Source organism: Neoarius graeffei, chromosome 16 (genome assembly GCF_027579695.1).
Source record: "Neoarius graeffei isolate fNeoGra1 chromosome 16, fNeoGra1.pri, whole genome shotgun sequence".
Taxonomy (NCBI): Eukaryota; Metazoa; Chordata; class Actinopteri; order Siluriformes; family Ariidae; genus Neoarius; species Neoarius graeffei.
In genome coordinates, this window is record NC_083584.1 from 70,920,784 (window position 1) to 70,941,818 (window position 21,035).

At 42.5% G+C, this 21,035-nt stretch overlaps 1 protein-coding gene across 7 annotated transcripts in view; it reads right to left on the reverse strand.

Annotated features, from left to right (window-relative positions):
• Positions 1-21,035, reverse strand: part of LOC132900991 (cGMP-dependent 3',5'-cyclic phosphodiesterase) — a 542,454-nt gene that overhangs the window by 57,550 nt on the left and 463,869 nt on the right. For all 7 annotated transcript variants that reach the window (XM_060943407.1, XM_060943409.1, XM_060943411.1 and 4 more), the window contains 3 exons: positions 2,675-2,749; positions 2,488-2,529; positions 2,255-2,323 (listed from right to left, as the gene is read on the reverse strand). In XM_060943407.1, coding sequence (XP_060799390.1) covers positions 2,255-2,323; positions 2,488-2,529; positions 2,675-2,749 — 186 coding nt within the window. The remainder of the gene's footprint in view (positions 1-2,254; positions 2,324-2,487; positions 2,530-2,674; positions 2,750-21,035) is intronic.

Below are 21,035 nucleotides of genomic sequence, written 5' to 3' on the forward strand. Positions count from 1 at the left end.
CGTACTGAAATGTGTCAATCCTACGCACTTTGGTGCACGCACCAGTTGAATTCTTGCAATCGTGCTGTTAATCATGCACACCTGCACGGGATTAAGGCGCATCAGCACGTCTATATAAAGACTGCGTAAATGCACATTCAGTGCAAAGTATTACGCCATGACAGTGTGCATTACCGGGCCTTAGTTTCTGTGTTTGATTTCCTGGTTTTCTGATTCCTGTGCCTGTTCCTCGTTCCTGTTTTTCTTGCTGCCTGTGATATTCTGTTTGTGCCTCACCCGACCACTTGCTAGTTTCATGTTTATGAGTTTAACTGCCCATTTTGGATTGTTTGCCTGTGTGTTATCACAGTTGTTAATAAACATTCTTTTGCACTTGCATCTGTCCCCAACCTCATCTCATTATCTCTAGCCGCTTTATCCTGTTCTACAGGGTCGCAGGCAAGCTGGAGCCTATCCCAGCTGACTACGGGCGAAAGGCGGGGTACACCCTGGACAAGTCGCCAGGTCATCACAGGGCTGACACATAGACACAGACAACCATTCACACTCACATTCACACCTACGCTCAATTTAGAGTCACCAGTTAACCTAACCTGCATGTCTTTGGACTGTGGAGGAAACCGGAGCACCTGGAGGAAACCCACGCGGACACGGGGAGAACATGCAAACTCCGCACAGAAAGGCCCTCGCTGGCCACGGGGCTCGAACCTGGACCTTCTTGCTGTGAGGCGACAGCGCTAACCACTACACCACCGTGCCGCCCCGTCCCCAACCTATCTCTGAAAAAAAATTTTACATGCTGAGTTGGTTTACATTTTTAAACCAACATTTTAACTAACATTTTTAAAATAACCAATATGTATTTTATCATTTTGTTTTTATTGCACTTCTTTTGGTGATCAGAGATGACTTGATCTTGAATTTTTAGTCACCAGCTCCTCCGTGTTGTCAGCCATTCTGCTGTGTTGCCAAACAAAACGAGGAAGAAGCATAAGCTAAGGAACTACCTACTCTTGGTTTGTTTGAGTGACTGTGAAGGAGAGCTGCACCAGCAAATAGTCTGTTTCATCGCGCAAATGATAACATATTCAACATCACATTGGTTACACGTGATTTCTCTGTAAAGACAGATTGTGGAGACATTTTAATCTTTCATGGTCTAAGATAATCATATTGCTCCCAACTACTGTGGCGTTCACAAACCTTCCACTGCTTAATCAACATTTATAAAATGTTTTCTATAAAACACATTTTTCAAACGAGTAAATAAACAAACATTATTCCAACATGGCAGCACAGTAGTGTAGTGGTTAGCACTGTCGCCTCACAGCAAGAAGGTTCTGGGTTTGAGCCCAGCGGCCGGCGAGGGCCTTTCGGTGTAGATTTTGCATGTTCTCCCCGTGTCTGTGTGGGTTTCCTCCGGGTGCTCTGGTTTCCCCCACAGTCCAAAGGCATGCAGGTTAGGCTAATTGGTGGCTCTAAATTGACCGTAGGTGTGAATGTGTTTATCTCTCTGTGTCAGCCCTGCGATGATCTGGCGACTTGTCCGGGGTGTACCTCGCCTCTCACCCATAGTCAGCTGGAATAGGCTCCAGCTTGCCTGCGACCCTGCACAGGATAAGCGGCTACAGATAATGGATGGATGGATATTCCAACATGGTCTGAATAAAACTGGATGCTGTTTCCTGCATAAGCAATTTCTATAAATTACATTTAAAGCACTAATCTGTTGTTTTATATATCGACTTCCGTCAGACTTGAGCTGCGGCAACAAAGGAACACTCAAACCTCTTTCAGTACATCTGTACTTAAAAACAACTCCTCAGACATGAGGCAGGAAAATATGGAGACGTTCTTTGTATCTACTGCATTCTGGGGAAACTTCTGTAAAGTGAATTCAGTTGCAGTGTTCAGGTAAGAAATTAAGCTGAACAGAATCAATTTGGACCAAATTAAAGTTAAATTTTTCTTCAGCAAATTGAGCTGATGTAAAAACAACCTGATCTGAATTAATTATGACAGAATAATAAATCATAAATACAGATCAGAAACACACACACATCCAGAATTATATAATTTGATGTTGTGTATGATGAAGTGAGCGTAAAGTAGTAGTTTCGTTAATCTGGAAATAAGATGTAATGAATGTGTGCCAATTTAGCTAAATTATCTTAAAAAAGAGAACAAGATCAAGACTCTGTGTGTGTGTGTGTGTGTGTGGTGTGTGTGTGGTGTGTGTGTGTGTGTGTGTCACCTGGCTAACATCCTGCAAGGTGATGGATTTCTTTTTCTCCAGCACCTGCCCAAAGCGTCCAAACATCAGCTGGGCAAAAAGAGCAACATTGACAACAGCATTAAGTCCACACAGGGGCACAAACATCTCTCTCTCTCTCTCTCTCACACACACACACACACACACACACACACACACACAGAGTTATCATATTTATTATCATCTATCCCTCGTATAAATAATGAGAAACTTACAGGAAAGCTGATCTCTTCTTCCAGAACTTTATCCCCAACCACCTGGTTATTTTACACACACACACACACACACACACACACACACACACACACACACACACACACACACACACATCCATTGCAGTGAGACACTCTGTGTGTGTGTGTGTGTGTGTGTGTGTGTGTGCGCGTGTGTGTGTGTGTATACCTGACAGAATAGTTGATGGTTATCCTCAGACACCAGCAGCAAACAGGAGCACTGAGACTGGGTCTCTTTCTGCAGCTATAAAACAGAGAGAGAGAGAGAGAGAGAGTGTCATTCACCCCATCGATAACTGCATCATGCTGTCTTTTCATCCATCTGTGTGATACTTTATTGCTTTGTTCTTCTCTGTATTCATCAGGGCATCTATCTGATATTTCTCACGCTGCCATGCCGTCAGGAATACAAGAATAAATGGTTACTAAGGTAACCTATCCATCCATCATACATTCATGTCATCATACATTCACTCACTTATTTGTCTATCCGTCATTTTATCCATCATTTGCTACAACAACCACATGAACAGACATCAAGGTGGATGAATGAATGGAAGAATTCTTCCATTCATCCATCCACCTTGATGTCTGTTCATGTGGTCATCCATTTATTAAAATAGGCCTTCATCCATCCATTCACCATCTGTTAAAATAAATCTTCATCCAACTATCCATTTATCCAACCATTTATCCATCCATTAGCCAATTTGTTGATCTATTCATCAATAATGTCTGTGTGGTAACCCATCCATCTCAGCCTTCATCCATTCATCCTCTGTTAAAATAACCCATTTACCCATCCATCCATTCATCATCTGTTAAATTAACTCATCCATCTTCTCTGTTAAAATGGGGAGCAGCCTTGGCCTGAAATTTAGAGAAGCAGCCCTGGGCCCAAAGGGTCACCGGTTTGATTCCTGGGACCGGCAGGAAAAATGCGAAGGGAGTTGAGTGAATCAACAGCACCTTCCCCTCCCTCTGTATCATGCCTGAAATGCCCTTGAGCAAGGCACCTAACCCCCAACTGCTCCCTGTGCGCTGTAGCATAGCTGCCCACTGCTCTGTGTGTGTGTGCTCATTGCTCACTTGTGTGTGTGTGTGTGTGTGTGTTCACTGCTTCAGATGGGTTAAATGCAGAGGAGGAATCTCACTGTGCTTGAGTGTACATGTGACAAATATTCTTCTATAAAAATAGCTCATCCATCCATCATCAATTAAAATAATACATTTGTGGGTAAATTAAGAAGAATAAGTCTTTATTATTGTCACATTCCTCCTTTGCATTTAACCTCTCTGCACGCGCGCGCACACAGTGGGCAGAATAAATACGTTTGTAGGTAAATTATGGTTCTGTGATGCCTGCTGGAAGAGAAGAGCAGGAAGAATTGAACAGCTGTGGTTTGTTTACACCCGATACTAAAACTTCTAGAGTCCTAGCAACCATTGCAAAGACACGTACAAAGCCCAGAAATCCCTCGTTCCCCAGGCAAAAATGACACAGGATTTATGTTGTCATGTCCTGATCCCCAAATCTTTAACCCAGCCACATATAAAAAGTTGTACTTCTCCATGCTCTGCTCTTCCAGGTTTTCATCTGTGTGTCCGTGTAAAACGATGTATGCAGCACGAGGTAGTTTGAGATGTCAGGGAACTCAACAGATGGATAATTTTCCAACTCATAGGAAAAACCCTTCTTTGTTAGCATGTAAGGATCTATCCCATTGAGTGGTTTCTGTATCCACTTCTTTTGAGTGTACTTCCTGGTTTTAATAACTTGCTTGTTTGCTGTACACAAACATGGCAGTAAGTTCTTGTGTTAATGGACCAGACTCCACTTTTGGATCATTAATTCCTTTTGACTGAGAATGCCCCGCATGCATGGTTTTATGTTGGCTTCTGTCACATCCATACAGTTTTAAATACAATACCTACAATTAAAAACAGTTTGTTTTTATTGCATTCCATTAATACAATTTACAATTAGATTCTAATAGAATGGATGAGCCAAAATAATTGGGGATCTTTTTTAATGGGCCCCAATTCGTTACAAGTATGAATAGGTGGGCCTCAAAGCAGAAAAGGTTGAGAACCCCTGGTGTAGTGTATTGTAGTGCTGAGACAGCATGACAAAGAAACCTTGAGAGGAACCAGATTCAAAAGGGAACCCGTCCTCATCTGAGTGACAACTTTGGGTGAAGTCCAGAGCAGTAGAGAAATGCAGTGCATTGTACTTTATTGTAGTGGACTATTGTAATGTCTTACTGTCTGAATGTTCCAATAAGTGCATAAACAAGCTCCAGTTAGTTCAAAACACAGCAGCATATGACCACATCACCTCTATCTTATTCACACTGCACTGATGTATGGATGCTGTCATTCTCCCTCTTCACACGTTCACTTGTTTTTGTTGACGGTGTAGTGGCTGGATGCTTTATGTCCCAGGGCTCCTTCATGTCTGTGTTACCTTCTGGCTCTCCCCTTTTAGTTATGCTGTCATAGTTAGTTTTGCTGGAGTGCCTGTTTGCACTCAGCACAAAATGTATCCATGGATTAAAGCAAAAAAAATTCATCTGACTGAAAAAAAAAAAAAGCTCCATGTCCTTGGCCCCTACCACGTCAGCGATGTGTCAAATTTTAAATGCCGTGTTGTCCATTATCCCCTCGGCCCCTACTTATAGTATATTTACATAATTTTAACAATGACTAAAGCTAAGGCAAGACTTTACCATTGTCATTACTGGCTATAAATGATGAAACATCAAGTTTTCAGCGCAAAGTGCAAATTTATTTCAACAATACTTTAGTAATGCACAGCAGTGGTTAAGAGAAAAGTGCAAGTGCAGTCGAACTTGACCCATGCTTTCAAAAGGGTGGAACAAAAAGAAAAATAAGAAAATCTGTTGACATAAAGCCAGGAAACAAGAAAAGTAAAGTGAAAGTTCACTTTTTCTGCTTCTTCGCAGTGAAGCAAAAGGCATCTAGTTTTTTGCCATTGCTTCCACAGACTTTTTTTTATGGCAAACTACACAAAAGCACACACCTGCCATTTTCATCTTTTTGCACCATGAACTAAATGGCTTGCCATTATCGCCCATTTCATTTCGCCAAGCCCATCTCCACTTATTCTTTACCGTGTTGTCGATGTCGGACACGTCTGCGCCTTCATTTAAAAGAAGCGCGTCCATGCTGGCAAAACCGAAAGTAATTTGACGCGCTCTAGTGATGGAAATCGAAGGGCCTATGTCCGGTGAAATATGGCCTTATACGCAGTACTCGAGTTGAGGGGGGTTGTGGGGGGAGGCATCCCCCTTCTGAAATAAAAATCTCAAATCATCCCCCTTATAAAACGGCCATCCCCCCATCACATCCCTTGTGCCATTTTACCAATTATTGTGGAAATTAGCCTACTATTATTTTAACAAATATTACTACCATTTCAGCATAAGAGGCTTTGCGCAGTGATAGCCTACATGTAGCCGGATAAAAAAGACGCATATTTATTTATTCGGTTGCACCTCTCATTCACACCTATACGGAGGTTTCAGTCACTGAAAACAGCTACTTTCGCAAACTCTGGGCAGAGTGGAGATTTCTGAAAACTCCATCTTCAGACACACGTGTAAATCGGGAAAACGAAGCAACAGTGGGCGAGAGGGCGCGCGCGAATATAATGAGTCATAGGTGTGAATCTTTCACCGAATGCCAATTGTCCCGGTTCTTCATGAAATCGCACGCGCACGCACAAATTCATTAGGTTAACTTTCAAATAACTGTTCTTGTGCACTTGCGACACCGGAGCCACTTTCCTGAATTTTGAGCTTTGGAGTATTCGCTTCTTTATCTATTTAATCAATGAATTTATTTGTCACATACATTAAATTACTAATGTAAAACATTAGTAGCCTATTTAAGCAATCGCTGTTTTCTCCACTGTTTTCTGACCTTTTGTGCTTAGTGAATGAGACACTTCATTACACTCCACTGACCGACTTCCAATTCCGGACTTTTTTAAAATGTAAAATATAGGCCTACGAGATGTTTTTTTGGGACTTAATTCGCGTTGGTCCTTCACTATTAATTTTTGAGACTGACGAGGCACTAAATACTGTGGAATTATTTTCTCCTTACTATGAAGTTTGGCATCTTAAACAAGTGTCGGGAAATCCTGCAGCCCGACTCTGCAGCCTCCAATGTTTAAGCGAACTGCTGAAACCATAATGTTTAAAGATTAAATCATAGGCTAATCAAACCAAAGAAAAACACAGCCTTTCCAGAACGTTGTCTGCCGAAGCCTGTTTAACCTACAAAAGGCTTAATAGCAAAGGTCTTGCTGCAGCTTCAATTTTTTCACCTGATCACCTTTCAATAGGCAAATATCATTATTACTACTACTACAAAAGGCCTAGTATTAGTAGTAGACAAGTAACCTAGTTGCCTAGTAGTAGGACAGCCAAATAGTTTCATCAGTGGCCCACGCCGAGCCTCCCTGGGACTAGACAGTAGCGGAGGCTGTATTTATTTATTTATGCCTATCTAGCGCAACAACTTATTCCTTTACATATACTCAAACAATAGCACAAGAAAGGGTTCAACAACAGGCAATCACAGCAGCTTGGTGAAGTTCTAAATCACATCGGTGTCAAACCTATGGGACTACCCCCCCCCCCTTTTTTTTTCTTCCTCGGATCTGCATCAATCTCATTATTGACCTTTAGCGCTTCCAGTTGACGGAAATCCGTCGTAGCGACGGAAAACTTTAATCCATGTGTATCCTGTTCTTACTCATTAGGTGGCATTGGGCATACCTAACAACCTGTGTTTTCTCTCTGTCCATCTGTCTCTCTCTCTCTCTCTCTCTCCTTCCCGCCTACCTCTCTCTGTCTCTATAGACTACTCTTTAGAACTACAATCACCATGATAACTTTAGGACTCCAGTTGTCATGAACAGTTTTGCACTCAAGTCTCCATCAACGAACAGTTACTTCAACAAAACAGACTTCATGTTAAACCTATCATGAATTTCTTGGTTACACAATTATACTTTGTGACTCTATAGAACATAGTTATAGAAGCGAGTTCTTTATAAATCACGCTATCTGTTATCACCCAGATGAGGATGGGTTCCTTTTCGAGTCTGGTTCCTCTCAAGGTTTCTTCCTCATGTTGTCTGAGAGAGTTTTTCCTTGCCACTGTCACCTCAGGCTTGGATTTACAACCCCGATTCCAAAAAAGTTGGGACAAAGTACAAATTGTAAATAAAAACGGAATGCAATGATGTGGAAGTTTCAAAATTCCATATTTTATTCAGAATAGAACATAGATGACATATCAAATGTTTAAACTGAGAAAATGTATCATTTAAAGAGAAAAATGAGGTGATTTTAAATTTCATGACAACAACACATCTCAAAAAAGTTGGGACAAGGCCATGTTTACCACTGTGAGACATCCCCTTTTCTCTTTACAACAGTCTGTAAACGTCTGGGGACTGAGGAGACAAGTTGCTCAAGTTTAGGGATAGGAATGTTAACCCATTCTTGTCTAATGTAGGATTCTAGTTGCTCAACTGTCTTAGGTCTTTTTTGTCGTATCTTCCGTTTTATGATGCGCCAAATGTTTTCTATGGGTGAAAGATCTGGACTGCAGGCTGGCCAGTTCAGTACCCGGACCCTTCTTCTATGCAGCCATGATGCTGTAATTGATGCAGTATGTGGTTTGGCATTGTCATGTTGGAAAATGCAAGGTCTTCCCTGAAAGAGACGTTGTCTGGATGGGAGCATATGTTGCTCTAGAACCTGGATATACCTTTCAGCATTGATGGTGTCTTTCCAGATGTGTAAGCTGCCCATGCCACACGCAATAATGCAACCCCATACCATCAGAGATGCAGGCTTCTGAACTGAGCGCTGATAACAACTTGGGTCGTCCTTCTCCTCTTTAGTCCGAATGACACGGCGTCCCTGATTTCCATAAAGAACTTCAAATTTTGATTCGTCTGACCACAGAACAGTTTTCCACTTTGCCACAGTCCATTTTAAATGAGCCTTGGCCCAGAGAAGACGTCTGCGCTTCTGGATCATGTTTAGATACGGCTTCTTCTTTGAACTATAGAGTTTTAGCTGGCAACGGCGGATGGCACGGTGAATTGTGTTCACAGATAATGTTCTCTGGAAACATTCCTGAGCGCATTTTGTGATTTCCAATACAGAAGCATGCCTGTATGTGATGCAGTGCTGTCTAAGGGCCCGAAGATCACGGGCACCCAGTATGGTTTTCCGGTCTTGACCCTTACGCACAGAGATTCTTCCAGATTCTCTGAATCTTTTGATGATATTATGCACTGTAGATGATGATATGTTCAAACTCTTTGCAATTTTACACTGTCGAACTCCTTTCTGATATCGCTCCACTATTTGTCGGCACAGAATTAGGAGGGATTGGTGATCCTCTTCCCATCTTTACTTCTGAGAGCCGCTGCCACTCCAAGATGCTCTTTTTATACCCAGTCATGTTAATGACCTATTGCCAATTGACCTAATGAGTTGCAATTTGGTCCTCCAGCTGTTCCTTTTTTGTACCTTTAACTTTTCCAGCCTCTTATTGCCCCTGTCCCAACTTTTTTGAGATGTGTTGCTGTCATGAAATTTCAAATGAGCCAATATTTGGCATGAAATTTCAAAATGTCTCACTTTCGACATTTGATATGTTGTCTATGTTCTATTGTGAATACAATATCAGTTTTTGAGATTTGTAAATTATTGCATTCCGTTTTTATTTACAATTTGTACTTTGTCCCAACTTTTTTGGAATCGGGGTTGTATTAGGGATAAAATTAGTTCATATGTTTAAAATCTTTATTTTTCCGTAAAGCTGCTTTGTGATAATATTGGTTGTTAAAAGCGCTATACAAATAAACTGACTTGACTAGTGCAGTGTAGTGCAGTTGTGAAAGGCAGTGCATTGAAGTGTAGTGAAGTGTAGTGCAGTGCAGTATTGAAATGCAGTGAAATGTAGTGCACTGTTGTGTAATGCATTGTAGTAAAATGTAGTGCAGTAGTGAAATGTAGTGTATGCACTGCAGTGAAGTGTAATGAAGTGTAGTGCAGTGTGTTTGTCTTCTCTTAAAGCCACTCTAACAGCTCTAAAAGGCTGCACTACACAGCTAATCCAAACACCACTGAGTCCAACAGGAAGCTCTTGTTGATGCCCCCAGGAAATAAAACACTCACACTAGGGACCAAAACCTACTTGATGGGACGCAGGAGAAGAAATAAAGGGGTAGAAAAAAAACAAAGGAAAAAAGACAACATTGGACCTGGGGCATGATAAAAGGAATGTAGGGCTGAGAGAAATAATCACAAAATAATTTCTCCATGCTGGCAAAGAAGGTGAAAAGAAAATAAACACATTTCATCACAGAGAGAGCACACTGAAGTGCAGTTAAAGTATTTTAACAGAAAGTGGCAAAACAAATTCATTTTCCACTCCAGTAATTCATAAAAAATCCCCCATTATTGCTTTGAGAGAGGAGGAATACTCATGGCAAATACAATCTGTGATCAAACACGCAAAACGAGGAGTTATCACTGTCGAACTGGAGGACTGACATCATGCAGCAACGAGCAAAGATCTAAATTTCATCAAAACGCAGATGTGGTGTGTGTGTTGAAGTGGTGGAGTTTACAGTGTTACTGTATTTAATTTACAGTTTTCAACTGTGTACATTTGAGTTTTGCGTTCACTTAAGACTTTAATTGAATATTCATTACATGTCAAAAGACAAACTCTTCTGCTTTAATTAAAAAAAAGGTGACATTAGGATCTTTGCATTTTTGGAAGTATGTAGATTAAAGTTGTTTTAATTAAAACACCACATTCCTAATAAATCGTAACTCTAATAATCATCAGAATCATTGAATGTTTGACTTTTGTGCCTTCTTAATTTAATAATGAGCATTTTTAAAATGTGTTTTAATTGATGAATATGTACACTCTTGCTTGAGTTATAGCTAAAGTAATAAGCTGTGAGCGGCCGTGTGTTACACAAAGAACACCACACTTTAGAATGTGCTGTTATACAAAAATAATCCACAAGCTGGTGTAACGCTGTTATCACCCCAAAGCGGTCCTTTATTAGGCATATCAGACGCTCGCTGGTCGTGATGTGAAAACTGTGCATGCAGACGCTCATCTAAGTTTCCAAATGTGCCATTGCTTAACTCTTGAATATTTTCTATCATGAATACTATCATTAAAAAGCTTATAATATCTGATTTCCAAAGAAATGTATTTGGTTATGATCTGTTCAGTACTTTGGGAGTAACGGCAGGTACAACAGAGTAAAAACTGCTTGTGTGAAGTCGGGAAACTGCCGCTGCTTTTTGAGTCACGGGAAAGTGGTCAGGCTCTCTCTCTCTCTCTTCTGATCGGTTTCCGACTGGATTACTGGTGAATATCAATCAGATAACTTTTATAGGGATGTTCTCTCGCTCTCACGGTTTCTGATGAAGTATTCAGCAAAATTTTCTGTTTGCTAGTTTTGATTCACGGGAGACTCTGAAGTGAGTTTTCATAGCTTGACTGACTTCCATCCATCCATCCATCCATCCATTATCTGTAACCACTTATCCTGTGCCTGGTCACAGGCAAGCTGGAGCGTATCCCAGCTGACTATGGGTGAGAGACGGAGTACACCCTGGACAAGTCACCAGATCATCGCAGGGCTAACACATAGAGACAAACAACCATTCACACTCATGGTCAATTTAGAGCCACCAATTAACCTAACCTGCATGTCTTTGGACTGTGGGGGAAACCAGAGCACCCAGAGGAAACCCATGCAGACACGGGAGAACATGCAAACTCCACACAGAAAGGCCCTCGTCAGCCGCTTGGCTTAAACCCAGGACCTTCTTGCTGTGAGGCGGTAGTGCTAGCCACTACACCACTAGGGCATCTGGTGAGTCAGTGTGCCGCGATGGAAATGGGAGCTGTGGTCCAGATCCCCGATGCGGCAGAGACCACCCCCAATCGGGCCGGTATGTATCATATTCATAAGTGTTCAAGGGGATACATATCACACGTTGGTGGATTCTGGCTGTAATCAGACCTCAATCCACCAAAGCCTGGTGCAAGGTGGGGCACTGGGGAGAGCACAAGCGGTGATGGTTTAGTGTGTGCACGGGGATGTTCACAATTATTCTCTAGTGTCTGTCCATATTCTATTCCGGGGACAAAACTATAGAATAAAAGGCAGTGGTTAATCCTTGTCTCACCCACCTACTGATTTCGGAGACCGACTGGCCGGGGTTTAGAAACTTAATGGAGCACATAGTAGGGGGCGGGTCCTGTAATGCTACGTCACAGGGAATCCTGGTGCAGCATTGACTGGGGAAGCTGTCACGGAGCCATCTATGTCAGCACCACATCAGGGCGATGCAAGGAGTGAGGAGCTGCTCGCCCTTCCTCCCTCTCTCGGGGATTCCCTCGAGGATTTCCCATTAGAGCAGTCACAAGACAAGACTCTGTGTAATGCGTATGACCAAGTGAGAGGAATCAATGGTCAAACTCTTCAGCCAAATGCAGCACCCGCCTTCCCGTATTTCACTATTATTAAGGTTAGGCTATATTGAGTGACGCAGGACACTCAAACCAGTGAACAGATAACACAGTTCCCTAAGAGCCATAGGGAACTCATGTTCCATGCTGCTCACTTTAATCCAATGGCCGGACAGCTAGAACAGGATAAAACACTAGCCCAAATAATGGCCCGGTTCTATTAGCCAGGGATTCGCGGGGACGTTCGTCGGTGGTGTGCAGTGTGCTGCGAATGCCAATTAGTAAATCCCGCGGCCACTTCAAAAGCACCTTTGCACCCACTCCCTCTAATCAAGACTCCCTTCGAGAGAATTGGTATGGATCTCGTCAGGCCATTAGATCGGTCAGCATGAGGATATCACTTTATTTTAGTTCTAGTGGACTATGCAATGTGATATCCAGAAGCAGTGCTGCTCCACAATATCTTCACATGCAGTATTGCGGAAGCACTCTTCTGTGTTATCTCCCGGGTTGAGATTCCGAAAGAAATCCTGACAGACCAAGGCTGTTTATGTTTACGTTTATGTCATGCACACTGCATGAACTGTATGAGTTATTGGGTATTAAACCTATCCGCACCAGCGTTTATCACCCACAAACGGATGGTTTAGTAGAGCGATTTAATCAAACACTGAAAAATTTAATTCGGAAATTTGTAAGTGAAGATGCACATACCCCCACGGCGGCAGGGGCTGATATCCCACTGTCACAAGATCCTGTTTTAACCTTGTAGAGGTGTGGGGGCTGGTTCCAACCGAACACAAATGCTCGGGTCTCATATCAGGGGACCTGTAACCTTCGGGGAGCAGTGTTTGGAAGGTACAAATTGACAGGGTCGCACAACCTGCGACAGGCCTAGCAAGCCGGCGGGGAAGAAGAACCACGTGCTCAAGAAATGCAAGACGACACTCCGGACGGACATACACGATGGACATACACGCTGCCCCTTGGGCAACGGGCGCGTGAGTTGATGAACCGGAACTACAACGAACACTCTCAACGGAAACGGCGAACGATCAGAGCGGCAACCATAAATGTCTCTACTCTTAGAGAAAAGGAAGAGGAAATTATAGAAATGATGAAAATGCATAAATTAGAGATTCTTGGGATGTGTGAGACAAGACTTAGAGGCAATGGTGAGAAAATATTGCATGACAACTACAAGCTGATATACAGTGGTGAAGAGGACGGTAGGCACGGTGTAGCATTCATGCTGGCTCCCAACATAGCAGAAAGAGTAGACAGTGTGAGACGAAGAGGAGGAAGAAAGATCAATATATCCTTAAAATTGACGAATTACAGCATCAGTCTTATACAAGTTTATGCACCCCAGACTGGAAGGCCATTGGAAGAGAAGGAGAGTTTTTATGAGGAACTACAAGAGATGGTAGACGAGGCAAAGCATGGAGAAAACATGATAGTGATGGGAGATTGGAATGGGCATGTGGGAAGGGAGAGAGATGGCTATGAGGGAGTTGTTGGAGCACATGGTATTGGAGATAGAAACGATGATGGTAGAAGAATATTAGATTTCTGCTTAGTAAACAATGCTGCCATTATGAACACATTCTATGAGCATCAAGAATCACATAAGTGGACCTGGTATGGGTGGAACCAAGAGGAGTTGAGGTATACAAGAAGATCGATGATAGACTTATTTATCACAAATAAAAAGAATATGTTTAAAGATGTAAAAGCCATACCATCTGTATCAGCAGACTCAGATCACCGGCTAGTGGTGGCTAAGCTAAATTTGACAAAGCCAAAACAGAATGCAAGACAAGGTAGACTGAGGCTCAAGCTGGAAAACCTGAAAGATGAAAATAAGAAAAGAGAAATACAGAACAAAGTTGAAAACTATGCAAGAACACAGAGAGAAGACCAGGTGAATGCACAGTGGGAAACACTTAGAGGAACACTAATGCAGATATGCACTGAAACGTTGGGTACAAAAACCATAAAAGGAACAAAGAAGAAACAAACACCTTGGTGGACAGAAGAGCTTAAGATGACGAAAAATGCATCGAAGAGCTTAAGATGATGAAAAATGCAGGCTTTCCGGAGATGGATGAAGACAAGGCAGCCACATGATAGAGCAGCATATATAGCTGAGAGGAAAACAGCTGAAGATGTAAAAAAGAGATGTAAGAGAGAGGCTTGGGAGAAGATCGGAAGAGACTTAGAAGAAGATGTAAACGGAACGAAAAAGTTGTTGTACAGTATGGCTAAAAATTACAGAAGAGGCGACGGAGGAAAAACATATGCTATCAACGATGAAAATGGAACCTTAGTAGAGGAAGAAAAAATTGCGGAGTGTTGGAAGGAATATTTTGAACAATTGTTAAATGTAGAAGAGGAGTTGCAATATGAAGATGAGGGAGAGGAAGAAGCAGCGGAAGAGGAAGAAACAGCAAGTATCAACGAACAGGAGGTGAGAACGGCACTCAGCAGAATGAAGAATGGGAAGGCAGCCGGGGAGGACGGAATACCAGTTGAAATATACAAGGCGGGTGGAAATGAAATGATTAGATGGTTAACATATATATACAACTTAGCTTATGAGCAAGAAGAAACACCAGATGAGTGGCAGTATGGTATAATATGTCCAATTTATAAGAAAAAGGGAAATAAAACAGATTTCAAGAACTACAGGGGAATAACACTACTAACACATGCAGGAAAGATATATGAAAGAATAATTGAGAACAGACTGAGAATACAGGTGGAGGATAAGATAGGAAATTGGCAGCATGGCTTTAGACCTGGAAGAAGTACTGTTGACTTGGTGTTTGCCCTAAAAACGTTGTTAGAGAAAGGATGGGAATGGAACCAAAATAAATACTTGGCCTTTATAGATCTAGAAAAGGCATTTGACAGAATCAACAGGGAAAGACTTTGGAAGATTCTGAAAGATGAACATTATGGCATACAACCTAAATTAGCGAGAATAATCAAGAGCATGTATAAAGAATGTAGAAATAAGGTAAAGAACAGTCAAGTGGATAGCAACTGGTTTGATGTTAAAACAGGGGTAAGGCAAGGAGGAGTGCTCTCCCCTCTGTTGTTCATCATATATATGGACAAATGTCTAAGACACATTTGCGAAGAAAGAACAGATGTAGAAACTTTTGTTTATGCAGATGACGTGGCTGTGATAGCTGACACGGCAGATCAGCTACAGGAGGAGATAGAGAGATGGAGTACAGGGCTAGAAAGAAATGGTTTGAAAATGAATAAAAATAAAACTGAAGTGATGTTTGTAGGACGCAGAAGAGAGGAGTTAAACATCAGGGCAGGGGAACATCAACTTATGCAAGGAGAAAATTATACATATCTAGGAGTATACTTTAATGAAAGAAATGAGCAAGAGGTGGAACTCAATAAAAGGATAGAAAAGTATAATGCCAATGTAAACATGCTGTATCCGATACTAAAAGATAAATACGTACCTAGAAAATGCAAGATAATAATATATAAAACCATATTAAAACCAATATTAACATATGCTGCAGAATGTTGGACACTGACCACCAAGACCAAGTCCAAGGTACAAGCTGCCGAAATGAGAGTTCTAAGACTCTCATAAGAGGGGTAACAAGAAGAGACAAAATGAGGAATGATAGAATAAGAGAGGAACTAGGAATTACATCACTGTTAGAGGAATTGGAAAAATCAAAACTGAGATGGTATGGACACGTTAAAAGAATGGAGGAAGACAGAAAACCAAGAAAATACCTAGAGTGGATGCCGCAAGGAAGAAGACCTGTTGGCAGGCCGAGGAAGAGATGGATGGAGGGAGTGAAGGACGAACTGGAGAGGAGAGGCCTAGAGATGGAACAAGTGGATGAAGAACGGATATATGAAGACAGAACAAGATGGCGACAGATTGTGAGGAGTGACGTCTAGCTGACAGATGAACCAATCATCTACCTGGCGTATGGTGAGAAAAGGTGAGAAAGATGCACGTAATTGGGATAAATGGCTCGAGCCCCTGTTATTTGCAGTACAAGAAGTCCTGCAAGCCTCCGTGGGATTTTCACCATTTGAATTATTATATGGGCAAAAGCTGTGCAGCATTTTGAATGTGCTGCGGGAAAACTGGGAGGAAGGACCTTCACCTAGTAAGAATGAAATTCAACATGTTCTTGACCTGCGCGCGAAGCTCCACACCCTTACGCACTTAACTCAGGAGAATTTACGGCAGGCACAAGAACATCAAGCCTGGCTGTATGACAGGGGCCTTAGAGAGTTCACCCTGGGAGATAAAGTACTCATGTTATTGCCCATGTCGAGCTCCAAATTAGTCACCAAGTGGCAAGGGCCCTTCAAGGTCACATGGTGAATTGGGGACGTTGACTATGAAGTGAGGCAAACGGATAGGAGTGAGGCCCTGCAAATATACCACCTCAACCTATTAAAATGTTGGAACGAGGGGGTTTCTGTGGCGTTGGCGTCGGTAGTTCCGGAGAAGGCAGAGCTAGGGCTGGAGGTAAAAACAACCAAAGCAACAACTCAAACCACTCTGGTCCCTTGTGGAGACCGCCTCTCACCGGCCCAACTCACAGAGGTTGCCAAGTTGCAAGAAGAGTTTTCCGACGTTTTCTCACCCCTTCCCAGCCGAACCTACCTCATAGAACACCACACTGAAACACCCCGGGGGTGGTGGTGTGTAGCCGCCCTACCCAAACACAAAAAAAAGGTGGTTCAGGATGAACTCAAGGCCATGCTCGACATGGGCATAATCGAGGAGTCACACAGACTGGAGCAGCCCCATGGTCCTGGTACCCAAGACCAACAGGTCTGTCCGGTTCTGTGTAGACTACAGAAAAGTCAACGTGATGTCTAAATTCGATGCCTCGCATTGATGAGTTGCTCAGTCGGTTAGGTGCTGCTCACTTTTATTCGACACTGGATTTAACGAAGGGATATTGGCAGATCTCCTTGACTCCTTTATCCCGAGAGAAAATGGCCTTTTCCACACTGTTTGGATTACACCAGTTTGTCACGCTTCCTTTTGGGTTGTTTGGGGCTCCTGCTATGGTCCAGCGGCTCATAGACAAGATCTTCCGTCCCCATGCTGCCTATGCAGCAGCGTACCTCAACGACGTTATTGTGTACAGCAATGATTGGCCACAGCATCTTGAACACTTTAGGGCTGTCCTTGAGTCGCTGAGGCATGCGGGTCTCACAGCTAAACTGAAAAAAGTGTGTGATTGGGTGGGTGGAAGTATGGTATCTGGGTTTTCACTTGGGTCATGGACAGGTGCGTTCCCCAAATTGACAAGATTGCAGCAATTGTGGCCTGCCTGAGGACCAAGACCAAAAAGAGGGGGGGGACAGTTCCTGGGGCTGGCTGGTTACTATCATAGGTTAATACCTAATTATTCGGACGTCACCAGTCCGCTGACTGATCTCACTACAAAGAGAGCACCAGATCCGGTCCAGTGAATGGAACAATGCCAACAGGCTTTCTCTAGGGTAAAGTCTGCACTGTGTGGGGGGCCACTTTTACACTCTCCTGACTTCTCTCTCCCCTTTATTTTTCAGATGGACGCATTGGACAGAGGGCTGGGGGCTGTTTTGTCCCAGAAAATGGAGGGCGAGGAACATCCCGTGCTGTACATCAGCCACAAGCTCTCGATGTGTGAAAGTAAGTACAGCACCATCGAAAAGGAGTGCCTGGCCATCAAGTGGGCGGTCCTCACCCTCCGATACTACCTGATGGGGTGCCCTTTCACCCTCTCTTCAGATCATGTGTCCCTCCAGTGCCATTAAGGATGCCAATGCGTGGATCACTTGTTGGCATCTCACCCTCCAGCTGTTTAAATTCGAGGTGGTCCACAGGCCGGGGACACAGATGGTGGTGGCAGACTTCCTGTCCCAATGGGGTGGGGTGTGTGTGTGGGGGGGTGAGTCCACTGCAGACTGGACGGCTCCCCGGCCTGAGTCGGGCGGTGGGGGTATGTGGCAGCGGGGGCGTGGCCAAGCGTCAGTTTGTGAATGGAGGGTGGGGCCAGGGAAGGTGAGTGGCAAAGTCAATGCACCTGTTGTCGATTAATGTTGTGTGTGTATTCATTGCAGTGATGATAGAGGACAGAAAAGGAGAGAGACAGCAGAGAGAAGGGATCTTCCCAGACCAGAACACAACTGCATGTGTGTGTGTGTGTGTGTGTGTGTGTGTGTGCACGCACGCGCATGTGTCTGTGTGTTTAAACAGATGTTAAAGCTGAAAAGCAAAAGGAAAATAAAAGTGTGTGTGAACATCGTCTTTCACCTGCTGTGCTTCTGTACTCCACCTACATCAGGGACTTATTACAAATACTAATTTGCATAATTTGTTTTTACTAATTTTTCAAAGTTTGTATTCAGTATACAACCATCTATGTTTCTGCCAATTTCCATGTAAATATCTTGAAAAATAAAAAGTTATGAAGAAAAAATATTTGAGCTCATTGGTTAATGAGGCCCATTTTGGACCATGTGATCCTCATGCAGAATATTATGGCAGTTTCTTAAAAATTAAGCCTTTTTTTCAATATTTGATTTGTAATATCTCAATAACGGATACATACATTTAAATTCTGTAAAAAGTTTGCTGTTCTGCATTCAATTCTGAATTCAGTGAGCGCAATTTCAAGCAATCTGTATTGAATTTGAAGTTTCACCTGATATGCCTTTTATAAATGGATATAAGTTTCACCTTATGTCCATTTATATTTAATGTTGTGGAATGTTGGAGAAGGTTAGTCACTCCCTCAGCAGCCTCTCTCTTCTCTCTCTTGAAGTTAATAAGACACAGCTTGTCATGTGATCAAGAAAGCGCAAAGAGTAAGCTCCTCCGTATTAGCAGGTATGAGACGTGACACTGAGTCTCTAAACACCCTTATCTGTGATAAAAGCACTAACACAGCCTCGAGTGAGTTATTGCTTTTATAAAACAGTGACAAAATATGATCTCATCTCATCTCATTATCTCTAGCCGCTTTATCCTGTTCTACAGGGTCGCAGGCAAGCTGGAGCCTATCCCAGCTGACTACGGGCGAAAGGCGGGGTACACCCTGGACAAGTCGCCAGGTCATCACAGGGCTGACACATAGACACAGACAACCACTCACACCCACATTCACACCCACGGTCAATCCAGAGCCACCAGTTAACCTAACCTGCATGTCTTTGGACTGTGGAGGAAACCGGAGCACCCGGAGGAAACCCACGCGGACACAGGGAGAACATGCAAACTCCACACAGAAAGGGCCTCGCTGGCCACGGGGCTTGAACCCGGACCTTCTTGCTGTGAGGCGACAGCGCTAACCACTACACCACCGTGCCGCCACAAAATATGATAAAATTAATAAATAATTAGACTTTGTTATAATAATAATAATAATAATTCAACAAGTCTTCCATTTCCATGTTTAATGACAACAGGTCAATCTGTAACGGTGCTATTGTTCTAAAATCTGACTCATTAATACAGTGTTATTTTGTTGCACTCAGATGTGTGTGTGTATACCGAGGGTTTGAACATGGCCTAGCCAATCAGATTTCAGAACCCAAACTACTATTTCATGATTCTATCACATCTGTAATCTGGTTTTTGTACAACATCCTGTTACACACCTCATGAGAACAAAAGAGGTCATATGGACCAAAAACACAAAAACAGCAAGTGTGTGTTTGTGTGTGTGGGTGTGTGGGGGTGGACTGGCTATAGTCGGATGTTTGGAAAGAATTAAAAAAAAAGATGGATGAGCAGATAGTTCAGCAAAAGAGAAAACGCGAGAAAGAAATCAGAATCTCATGTGTGTGTGTGTGTGTGTGTGTGTGTGTGTGTGTTAGTTCCCTCAGAATGATGTAGGAATCTGTATAAACACTGATAAGGTTATTATGTTAATTTGGCCCCTGAGCCACAAGAGAGTAAAAAAAAAAATACAGAATACTGATGAGGACACACTCACTGCAGTCTTTACTATACACACACTCTCGCCTGACCTTTGCACACATACACCTTTTAACTATACACACACACTGATCTGTTCTCTCTCTCTCTCTCTCTCTCTCTCTCTCTCACACACACACATGCACAAACAGCTGTTTAAATTGCAGAGTTGATTACTAGCTAAAATAAATGAATGTGAAATAAACGTTCTCTTTTTCTGTCTCTCCCTATTTCTCTCTCTCCCTCTCTCTCAGCAGAATAATAGCTTGTTGCATCATTAAATAAAATGTAAAATATTATATCACGGCTGTTATTAGCAGTGTAATGTTAAACATTTGGTTTTTATAAAGAAAAACAGCAGCTGCAATAATTTTATATTTTTGGAGATATCTGTAATCTCCTGCACTGTTTACAGACCTGAAAAAAAAATCATCTAAATATTCTATTACTGAAGTTTAAAGAACCAAATGTTCTCGTGACCTGTGAGGGTAAATTTATCCTCGCATCACACTGTTTTACTGTGAGCACATTTTATTTCATAAATACATCAGTCTTACAAATCACACTGTGTGAACAGAAGTTTTTTTTAAATTTGTCGTCTTATACACTTCCATCCCATAACGACCAGCAGGAACCAGCCCCATGACACATCCTTCACGCCAGTGAACACACTGACATGTATACACGCACACACGCACGCATGCACGCACAATGATAAGTGTGGTGATTTAAAAATAATTTTCTTTTATTCATGGACTGAAGAATTAATTAAATGTGTGAGTTACGAATGCATTCTTACGACCTGTGTTTAATGTATTTTTCTTTGTGACGACATTGAGAGTGTACGTGACAGGCACAAAAGCTTCTCAAAAATATTGCACATGCCATGAAGATACAAGTTTCATCCAAGTCCACTCATGCTCCAGCAGTCGCTTTCTATCTGGGATGTGGATATCATTTATTACCAATGAAGCAGAGTTCTTTGTTCTCC